This window comes from Mastomys coucha, unplaced genomic scaffold, assembly GCF_008632895.1.
Source record: "Mastomys coucha isolate ucsf_1 unplaced genomic scaffold, UCSF_Mcou_1 pScaffold20, whole genome shotgun sequence".
Lineage (NCBI taxonomy): Eukaryota > Metazoa > Chordata > Mammalia > Rodentia > Muridae > Mastomys > Mastomys coucha.
The window spans coordinates 119820068-119831315 of NW_022196903.1; the positions used below are offsets into that span (position 1 = coordinate 119820068).

The 11248-nt window shown below is 45.5% G+C and overlaps 1 protein-coding gene across 10 annotated transcripts in view; it reads right to left on the minus strand.

The window, feature by feature from the left end:
* Positions 1-9597, minus strand: part of Dyrk4 (dual specificity tyrosine phosphorylation regulated kinase 4) — a 44800-nt gene extending 35203 nt beyond the window's left edge. For 4 of the 10 annotated variants that reach the window (XM_031383495.1, XM_031383493.1, XM_031383504.1 and 1 more), the window contains exons 1-2: positions 9404-9551; positions 3497-3590 (exon numbers count right to left, since the gene is read on the minus strand). In XM_031383495.1, coding sequence (XP_031239355.1) covers positions 3497-3590; positions 9404-9465 — 156 coding nt within the window. In that variant the 5' untranslated portion in view covers positions 9466-9551. Of the gene's footprint in view, positions 1-1837; positions 1989-3496; positions 3593-5796; positions 5934-9399 lie in introns of those variants that run through there. The other 6 variants (XM_031383494.1, XM_031383496.1, XM_031383501.1 and 3 more) reach the window with 4 other exon arrangements.
* Between the last annotated feature and the right edge of the window lie 1651 nt (positions 9598-11248).

The following is an 11248-nucleotide window of genomic DNA, read 5'->3' on the forward strand; positions in this document are numbered from 1 at the left end:
AGGCTGCCCTCAAACTCAGAAATCCACCTGCCTCTGCCTCCCAAGTGCTGGGATTAAAGGCGTGCGCCCCACTGCCCGGCTCAAGGCTTTTCTTGATGCATTCATTAATATGCTATAAAATCGACCTAGTTTTTAAAAAGATATTCTATGCTCTTTTTTGAGGGGAGACCAGGTCTTTGAGACTGACGGTCGATTTTACACCTCCATATGGATTAGCCAGGGCAAGACCTCTATAGCCTCAGATGGCCAGCAGTGCCACATTGGGCGGTCCCACTTTAAAGCGTGGGATAGACAGAACACAAGCAAACAAGGAAGGGGGAGGGAAAGCCCAAGGAAGTGTCAATCAGGGACTGGGCTAAGGGACTTAAGAAAAGCAGCAGCCTGATAAGGCCCCGTGCTTATGATACTGACAACAGAAATTGTTTGTCTAGCAGAATGCTAGACGAACTTTATCACGTCTACCTATGAGCTATCAGGGGAGTTCTAAAATCATATTGTGAATGAACAGAGCATCCTTGCTCAGGCTGCTCTCCCTCATGCAAGGTCTAACCTGACTCATTAAGGCCTTGGAGCATCTCAAGTCTCATAAGTCAGCTACACTAAAGACTCAGAAAAGCCAGGCAAGCTCCAGCTGCCAGCTGCCAGGAGTGACGACCAGCAAGTATCCATCCCCTATGCCTGCATTCCAGATAAACGAATGCAGAACATTTCCCTGTTTTAGGGAAGAATAGTAATCCTATGGAATCCCCTCTTGCTAGAGGACCAACCTCACTCTGTAGCTAAGGATGTCCTTGTAGGCAGGTCCCTCTGCCTTCACCCTCTGAGTGCTGAGATCACAGGCATGTGTCAACAAGCCCAGTCAATTTTTAAAAATACTTCCTCAATCCAATCAAAGTATTTTAACTTGTTTTTGCTATTTTATTTTAATGCATATGGGTGTTTTGCCTGCATGTATGTCTGTGCACCACATGCATGCAGAACCTATGGAAGCCAGAAGAGGGGTTGCAGTCTCTGGAACTCAAATTACAGACTATATGAGCTGCTATGTAGGTGTTAGGATTGAACCCAGGTACTCTGGAAGAGCAGCCATTGCTCTTAATTGCTGAGCCATCTCTAACCACCACATCTGACGATTTTTAAAATATCACATTTTAAATTGTTTTTCAGGGATTCATTTTTACTTTAACTATATGTATATGGAGTGAGTATGTACACATGTGTACAGGTACATGTGGAGGACAGAGGCATCAGATCCTCTCGGAACTATAATTATAGGCAGTTGTGAACCACTTGACATGGATTCTCAGAGCTGAACTCCAGCCCTCCTGAAGGGCAGGATGTAGGATGTGTGCTTGACTCATTTCTCCAGCTCTTTTGTTTGTTTTCTTTTTATGTGTGTGTGTGTGTATGTGTGTGTGTGTGTGTGTGTGTGCGCGCGCGCACGAGCGCACGCGCACGCGTGCGCACAAATGTGGGTACAAGCATGCATGCATGTGCTCATGAACACACATGTGGAAGCCAGAATTCAGTGTCAAGTGCCTTCCTCAGTCTCCTTCCACCTGATGGAAGTTACTGTAGAGTGCAGCATGAGGAAATTTCTGCTTTTATTTTAGTTTTTCAAAAGTTTCTTGGGATAACTGTCATGTAATTTGCTTCCCTTGATATTCCATTAATTTTTTTTTTATTTCTGTTGTTTGTTGTTTGAGACAAGACTTCATATAGTGCAGGTCGGCTTAGAACTCACAGCATAGCTGAGAACGCCCTCGAACTCCCCAAGTCTCCTGCTTCCACCTTTAAGCAAGCACCACTGCCCAGCTCATCACATTGTTTTACTTACACAAAGGACTTTCGAAAGCAACGTTTAACAGATGCCTCTTAACTCAGAGTCAAAGAACAGTGAGGTCAGGACTGCAGATCTGACTTCTTCCTTGCACTCCCTGTCTTTCCCCCCTGAGCCGGGAATCCTTGTTTGTCATCAGTTTTCCCATCTGTGAAATGAGGAGAACACTTGCCACTTGACCTCATCAACCAAGGCCAGCTCAAGAAACTGAAAACGTTCCAAGTTGCAAAGCTCCTTACGCTCACGGTTTCTCTGTCACCGGTAGAGAGCCTGGCATAACTTCAAGGGGGAAAGATTTGTTTAGCTCATGAATTCAGAGGTTTTAGTCCACATGGCCCAGAGGACACAGCAGAATGAGCCACGTAATGGCTGCCGAGAGTGGGCTCAGAGAGCAATGAAGGCTTTCTCCGTCTCTTCAATCACAGGCTGGCATCTATCTTGTGGGATAAGACTGCCCAAATTCAGGAAGAGATTTCCCATTTTGGTAAATTCTTTCTGGACTCTCTCACAGGTGTGCCCATGGTGTGTTTCTGAAATCTACTATGGGCTTCTTAAACCAGTCAAGAGCCAATGAGGATTATTTAGCGTAAGCCTAGCTCTTGTTGATTTGATATTCATATGTCTCATCAAACTGTTCCTGGCCCTCAGTTGCCCATTCCCATCTAGTAATGCAAATGCATCCAGTCCATTTCCCAGAACTCCCTAAGATTTAACAGTCTCAATATTAGTCAAAAATACAAGCCCAAAGTTTCTTCCAATCACTGGAAATACAGGTTTGAGCCAACAAACCTGGTTGGATCCATTTTGTGAATTATAATCTTGGGGTGCTGGGAAGCTCAACCAGAAACACTGCTCAGAGAAGGTGACATGGAATCCTAGGTCTAGGGAGGTGGCGAGTGACCTCTGGAACCATCACAGAGGTTGCTAACCTGGAGCCTGTGACCATGGATACAGGGATGCACTTCAGGCCTTCATAGCTGAACGATTTGGGCCAAAGTTTTCTGCAAAACATGCTTTGAAAAGATCCTAAACAGTGGAATATTGTGAACAACCTAAGTGGTACTATATTTTAAAAAAATTCTCCCCTTTACTTGGTTCATAGATGGTCAACTTGGTTACTGCATCCTGGCCTAACTCCTGTGCTGTGCCTCTCACTAGGTTTTGAGGCTGAGAAATAAACAAGCAATTATGTCTTTGTCAGGAAAAAAGAACATATTTTCCGGAAATGATCTTGAACATTTATTGTGAATGACAATGGAATGTTCTGAGGTAGTCTCAGGTAGATGGAAAGGAGATTCAGTAACTGTGGAAAAGTCATTCGTCCGGCAGCTTCTCCAATGCTAGTCACCTGTTTAGTGCAGGCCTCACAAGACTGGCTGCTTTCCCCTTTGAGTCCACCATGATGGGTAATCCTGACTGTCAACTTGATGGGATTCAGAACCACCCAGGAGACAAATCTCTGCACATGCCTGGGAGGGCGCCTCTGGGGAGCTTTCACAGTTAAGACCTGCTCTGAATGTGGGCAACATCATCTGGCTCCCCCACACTCAGTACCATCCTTGAGATGCTTGGGTGGGAGACTTGCCCTGGGTCCAGGGCTCTCCACATCTTCCTAGAGACAGCTCTGCTCCTCACTTGGGACCCAATGATGCTTACCTTCACAGAAGTGAAACTCTGCTTCTTCCTTGCTTTCAAAATTGGGAAGGTCGTCAAACTGTGTTTCCTTGCCTTGTTCGTATCCATTGAAGTCCTGCAAGAGAAAGAGAGAGAAAACAAAGAATAAAGTTGGCTCTGGGCATGGAGGTATAATGCCAGCCTATAATACCAGCACTAAATCTGAAGAGAGAGGATCTCAAGTTCAAGGCTACCCTGAGCTACATAATAGGACCCTGTCTCAAAGGTGGTGGTGGAGGTAGTGGTGGCAGTGGTGGTGGTGGTGGTGGCAGTGGTGGTGGCGGTGGTGGTGGCGGTGGCAGTGGTCGTGGTGGTGTTGGAGATGATGATGATGGTGGTGACAGTGATAACACAGTAGCAAGGTGGCAAATTTGGATAAAATACAAATAAAGGCCAACATACTTGGGGACGAATAAAAGCAAAGGAGCCTAGAGAAAATCAGGGGCCAGCTTACAGCAAGAGCAAGTTCTGCTTCTTTGCATCCCTACTTGGGTTTAGGAAAGACATGACTACAGAGGGAGAGGCAGGAGCCAAGGAGCCAAAGAGCAGGAAGGTAAAGTTAGGTGGCTACAGTTACAACAGCCAGCCTGGAGTCCATTTCCCCAGCTGCCTGCCAAATCAACCTCATTGTCTTACACACAGTATGGATATGTCGTTGTACATGAAGTAGGCTGCTAACGATTGCGTGTCTACAGAAAGTGCTAGAACTGATATCCTGGCATCATTTTTGTGCCCTCCTCATTCAGAGCACAATTCCATGAAAAATTAACTTGTTGCAAGACAAGAAAAAAACCTTGTTTATGGTTATGGAATCTAAATAGAGTTGTGGCCTTAGGGGACTCGCAGGACATTTTTAGTTCTTGTTAGTTGTGGAGTACTATTGAAATCCTGCTTTGTCCCATGAAGTCCCTCTGCAGCCACCAGCTCTGGCAAGAACAAATGGAACTTGAAAAATACAAGAAGTGGGGCCAGAATGGGGTTCAGTGTAAAGTCATTATTACAGTTTTTAGCTTTTGCAGACATTATCACCAATCAGTAATGGCACCACCATGATTTTTCACTTATTCACAAAATTGAAGCCAAGTCAGGCAATAAATGTGATGACACATTTTCTGAGTAATTAAATATTAAAATACAAGACCTTACTCTCACTCTGTCCAATGGGAAGTTAAAAATATGACACATATGGTTTCTGAAACATGATAGTTTAAAACAAAGTTGGCCTTATTTGCCCATAGCAAGCAGAGTGAAACAAGCAGAATGGAGAACGGTGTTAACAAACCAAACCAACCAAACCACAGCAAAAACTCCCCTCCAAGGAGGAGAGATACAGGGGTGACAAGAATTTCTCTAAAGCTATGACGGCTTTGCTGTGCATGATGGTAGATATGTCTGTACCCCAGCACTTGAGAGGCTAGGGTAGGAAGATGGCAAGTTTAAGGCCAGCCTTGACTACATAGTGGTACCCTCTTTTAGAAAAAAAAAAAAGTTAGGTGTCTCATCACATAGCTCAGACTCAAATAACTCTCTTCAGTTTCTCAAGCAGCTTTGACAACAGGATCATGCCATTGCTTCTAGCTACAATATACACAAACACAGCCAGGCAGTGGTGGTGTACACCTTTAGTCCCAGCACTTGGGAGGCAGAGGCAGGCAGATTTCTGGATTCGAGGCCAGCCTGGTCTACAGAGTGAGTTTCAGGACAGCCAGGGCTACAAAAAGAAACCTTGTCTCGAAAGAACAAAAAACAAAACAAAACAAAAAAAGATTCACAAACACATACACACAGAGAGAAAGAGAGGGAGAGATGGAGAGACAGAGACAGACAGAGTGTGCACATGATAATAATGATGATGATAATAATGATAATAATAAAAATAAAATGAAAGCCATCAAAAGTAATTTACTTCCACGATTAGTTCCCTCCCTTCCTTTCATATTTTGTAGAATCATTTGCTGAGGGAGTTCTGATAACCTAGGCATAATCTGTCCCTAAGGCAAACTCATGGTGCAGGAGAGGAGACAGGATAAATAATGTCAGGAGAGTGTGCAGAATGCATTGTCCACTCTCCTGGTGGTGAGAGGTCCAGCTGAGAAAGCTGAGGCAGCCTTCCAGAAGAACACAGTAGATTATTCTTGAAGAATGAGCATAGAGGTCAGGGTCAAGGGCAGATGGGCAAGGCACACAGAGAAGAAAGTATGAAGGAGCATTTGCTGGGTTGTCCAGGAATTTCTAGAAGCCCGGAGACATTCTGATAGACAACTTATATGAAGTCTACTTACATAGCCCAGGTTAGTCTGTGGCCTGTGTGGTCTTTCTACAGCTGGACTGGCATGATACCTCTGTGTTTTAGGGCCATCTCAAGGCAATGTCGTGGAGCACAGCTTGGAGGCACTTGGTTTGGAAGCCATTCTATGAACTTATTGGTAGATAGAGAGGGACTCAGTCAAGGCAGGGACAGAAGGGCATTTGGACTAGGAAATAAACTGAGAGATGGCCTTCAACTGGGTAGAGAGCATTGGTCAGCTCCCAACACTGGGGAGAAACAAAGTTTCTCCTGTCCAGGCTCTGGGCCACATCCTCCTTTGTCTACTTCACAAAGAAAGTGGATGCTGTGAAAGTACATTCTTCATACAGTTGGGGTGCTTTTCTCTGCCTCCCCTCTCTGGTAGCTGAAGGTAAAGAGTCAGACCAAGGGCTGGCGAGATGGCTCAGCGGTTAAGAGCACTGACTGCTCTTCCGAAAGTCCTGAGTTCAGATCCCAGCAACCACATGATGGCTCACAACCATCCGTGATGAGATCTGATGCCCTCTTCTGGTGTGTCCGAAGACAGTTACAGTGTATTATGCCAGAGCAAGCAGGGCCGGAGCAAGGCCGGAGCAGGCTGGAGCAAGCAGGGCTCGATAGCAGGGGCCCGAGCAAACAGAGGTCCTGAGTTCAATTCCCAGCAGCCACATGATAGCTCACGGCATCTGTACAGTGTACTCATACATATGAAATAAATAAATCTTAAAAAAAAAAAAAAGAGTCAGACCAAGGCCTGCAGATGATGTTGAAGGACCTTGCAGCCTCATGTGCATGCTGCCAGGACTCCCATGAGCCATTCGGTCTTCTCTGTACTCCAGTCCCTCATGTGTAAAATCACCAGCCTGGACCAAATGAATTCTCAAGATCCTTTTGGTAATTTAATATTAATCCTACAAAGCATGGTCAGGCAGAACACACACACACACACACACACACACACACACACACACACACTGTCCTAGCTTGTCTTTCTCAGATGATTCTGTGATTATCACAGATTCTGTGTTTCCATTTATGCATTATCTTGCTTTTAACTGTAACTCAGAACTTTGCAAATGCTTTTTAGTCTTTAGACCACATTGGGAGGGCGAAGGGGTGTATAGCTCAGTGGTAGAGTACATTACAAGCTCCTGGGGTCTACTGAAGCACAGTGCACAAGAGCTGCAGTGAGCTTCATAGGAAATGGATTGAAATGACCTAATAAATTACATTTTTTAAATGAAATTACTTAATCTTAATTAAAATTAGATACATTTTAGAAATAAAATTACCTTTACAATTACATTTTATTACAGGAATGTTTGAAGACAATAATACATTTAGCTTATTGCTGCAAGGGTGAGCATTTGAAAGTGAATCTAAAATGTAGATTCACACCCATTCATGTCCAGAGCAGAAGCTCCAGCCTTCCCAAGTCACTCTCTCCTCCTGGATTTAGCAGCACTTTCCAAGGTGGACTCACTTTGTCACAACTTTAGTGTCACTTAGTTGTCCCAGAAAGCTGCTTAAGTTTTTGTCTCATCTTGATCCCGAGTCTCACAGAACTATAGGTGAGATGAGCTGCTTTTTATCGTTTTCAATTCCTCATAATGTTGAGCATGTTGATGTGTCTCTATTGAAAACTCTGTATTCAGAGAGGAGTTTTTGGAAGAGGAGAACGCTGAGAGAGCTTGGATGAATTCCTCAAAGAACTGAGGCCATCAGCCAAGCCCTGGCAACTGTGCTCAGTGTGAAGGACAAAAGAGAAGGAAATGGCCTCCTTGCTCTCAAGAGGTCTGGAGTCTACTAGCCACGGAAGTGTCGGCAGTACTGTTCCTAAGACTGTGTTGTGTGGCATTTTAAATGCATGCATTTGTGCCTGAAGGACACTCATGTCCAAAAGGAAAGTATGTCTCTCGAGGGAACCTGTTTCGACTTCATTATTTTTACTGAAGTCAACAGTGGCTTGATCTTTACGTCCTCGGGGTTGTCCTCGGGACAGATGTGGTGGTAGCATTTAGAGTTAACCTGTTTAATTCAACTCCTCGGCCCTTCTACAGGAGCCCCTGAATCCTCCATGGTCCAGTGACTTAGTCGGAAGGGCTGGGGGTTTAGGAACCCTTGCACCCACACCCTCACCTAGCGCAGGGGCTTTGGGTCCCCCGATACTTAACCTATCAGTGCTGGAGTGGTCCTGAGACAGTGAAGGTTTCCCCCGGCAGCCCACTTCAAATTCAGATCTTATTTACATTTGGTGAGTGCTTATCAAATATTTGTCGGGAGGGTAATGATATCACATTGATATTCTTCCCACTGTTCCTTGCTATCTTCAGAAAAGCACAGAGAACAGATCTATTCTCATTTCTGTTCAAGAATTCTTGAGAATTTCAGAACATAGAAAAACTTGGTTTCCTCCCATGCGCCTACTTCAACCCAGGCACCCTGGGAGGCTTTGCTCAAACGTTTCCTTCCATGACAAAGCATACATCCCACAGGCAGGGTGGGTTGATACTGAACTGTCCTTATTTTCTCGCTTGTCAGAGATCTCTCCTAAAGTAGCTACTGTTTCCAGGAGTATAGTGTTCTTGCCATCCCTAGGTCAGGCAGGGTGTTTGTTACATCCCTGCTGGTCCTGGTGTCTTGATGAATATATCCTACACTAGCCTTTTCTTTTTTTTTTTAGATGGGTGCTAGGGTCAACTAATACCATAATTCACTGCCTCAGGATCGTCCACATTTGAGAAACAAGCATTTTTAGCTCAGATATAGACAATTTGGAGTCAGCGAGGGCAAAGTCAGGGGAGTGGTTGGCATACTGTCAGATGTGCCTTCTGCTGCCCGTCTTCTCCTGGGTACCAAAGGTTTAAATCCCAGACCCAGTAAGGCATGGCCCAGGATCCCACTCTGTAGCCCAAGCTGGCCTGACATTTGCTATGTTGCAATGTTGACCAGGCTGGCCTCAAACCTAAAGGTCTCTTGATTCAGAGATTACAGGAATAAGGCCATGTTCGAAGATTCCTTAGAATTCGACCACCCCCATCTCACCCTTCAGGCAAAAACAAAGACATTCTCATGAGATGTTTCCCAGTTTTCAATCTTCATCCAAAGTGTGAGTTAAGACTGGGGAAGCTGGTGTTTTTTAAAACCATGTCTGAAACAACAATGTTTCCTAAGCCCCACCTGGCCTGGATATTTCAGACAGTGAATGCTCAGAGGGTGTGGAGCCACCAGGGTGTAAGTAAACAATGTTGCTAAGTATTGGAGCCTTCCCTGCAGTGCAAGCAATAGAGGAAAATTGATCTGGGCTTGTGATCCGTACCCTCCTTGGTACACTCTGTGTCAAAGGTCTGAGCTGTGTGTGTGTGTGTCTGTGCTGTGTGTGTGTGAGATGCACCACGTGCAGTGACAGTGTGAAAAAGAATCAGCTTCATGCCCCAAGTTGCAGGAGTCAGGACCACCTCCCGCCTCCCTCTGGCACTCGGCGGGAGTCCCTAACACAGTGTTCCATTAGTAAGAGAGTTAGGATGCTCATGAGTGGCAGCTGGCGAGACCTAAACCTCTTCTTCGCGCACCCGGCCCAGCCCTCGCTCGCTCTTACTTCCCTTCTCCCTTTCCACTTGCCCCTTGAGGACCCAGCCCTAGATGGCTCAGGGTTTGCGCCCATCGCAAGCCTCTTCTCTTAGGCTCTTACTCTGTCCGGGTGAGGGCAGGAAGTGGGAGGAGCTGCATCCGGCTGTCACAGACGGGGATCGCAGCAGAGGTTTAGGAGGAACCCGCAGCCAGGCATAGAGGGACCACACCCTCCTAGCGTTGCTGTAGAAACAGCCCAGGCCCTTTTTGTGACTCCGAGTTGAATAGGCTTACCCTAGTACAGGCCCAAACCATCTTTCACATAGGCCAAAGAATACATCGCTCCCCAACCTCGTTTTCTCTCCAATTCATGGACCACCCAAGGTAGGAGTGAAATTCCAGGACCCTGAGATTAAAGTTGGCTGGAGAGGCCAGATTGGAAAATTTCCAAGAACAGTATGTGGAAGTAGATACAAGCCCTAGATAGAATTTCCTTAGGAGATGTACACTTCATTTAGTCTGTGCTAAGTCTCAGAAAGAACCACATGGAATTATAAGTGGCGGTGGCTTGTCCTGAAGGGCTCTGATACAAGGAAGGGACTCACTGAAAAGAAGCAGAGTTGAGTTTAGTGTTTAAGTCCTTAGCCATTTATCCAAGTGAGTACCCGAAGCAGCTTGTGAAGGACAGACCGCAGTGTCTGTAATGTGGCTGTGTATGTGAGCTGTAAGCAGGCCGTTCATTCTGACTCAGTGTTCGGTTGCTTTAGACGAGTTTCACTACATAGCCCTGGTTGGCTTGGAACTATGTAGACCAAGCCGGCCTTGAACTAGTGGAGAAGCATCGTCCTCTGCTAGGATTAAAGGTGTGTGCCACCATAGCCTGTTCATGCTTTTCTTTTGGGAACACAGTGTCAGTAACTTCATGGACCGATACACAAGGGGGTGAAGAGGCAAGGGCAGCAGTCCATCAGAACCAGATAGACTAAAAAGCACAGACATGAAACGGTGGAAAGTGTAGCACACCAGAGCTCCAGTGAGCAGGTGTGTGGGCCAAGGAGGACACTCTTCTCAGTTTGATGATTGGGGTAGGTAAGACTGGCTGAGGGAAAGGTAATTCCACAGCTGGCAACTGATGGTTATTAACACCTGTAGCTAGGCCAGTTTTAACACACTTTGAGGCAAAGTTTTACTTAGTGTATCTGAGTATGTAGTACATATGTGTATGCACCACTGGAATGCAGGAGCCCATGGCATCCAGAAGAGGGTGTTAGATCTGCTGAATTGGATCCAGGCAGTTTTAAGCCACCTGATATGGGTGCCGGGAAGCAAGCCTGAGTTCTCTGCAAGAGCGGCAAGTGCCTTGAAGCATGGAGCCATCTCTCCAGCCTCTGAGGGAATTTTTATATACAAAGAAATAATGGGAATCATAAGAAAAGACAAGTCTCTCCAGTGAGTATTTAATATCAATAACAATGGTTAATTGCTCAAAGCATACAAATGAACTCAAAACCAGGTAATTAGGTGGGTGTCACAGCACCCACCACCACTAGGGAGGCCGTGGCAGAAGGATCTTGAGTTCAAGGACAGCCTGGGCTACATAGGAAGCCCTGTCTCAAAAATCAGAGCCCAAATCACATAGAATGCTAACTGAAGACTGGGGTTTTAAGAACTGTGGAGCAGGTAAGGTGGAGAATGACAGTGTAAGCATATATACGGGAAGAAGAAAATGTACAAAAGCAATGGTCACTTAAATCAAAACTGCTTGTTCTCATGGTAACACAGAGATCTTGTACTTGAGAACTAGGCGAGGCACTGCACATTTCATAGTAATCCTTAAATTTTTTATTAAAATGATCAGAAACAAGTTGATATTCTCA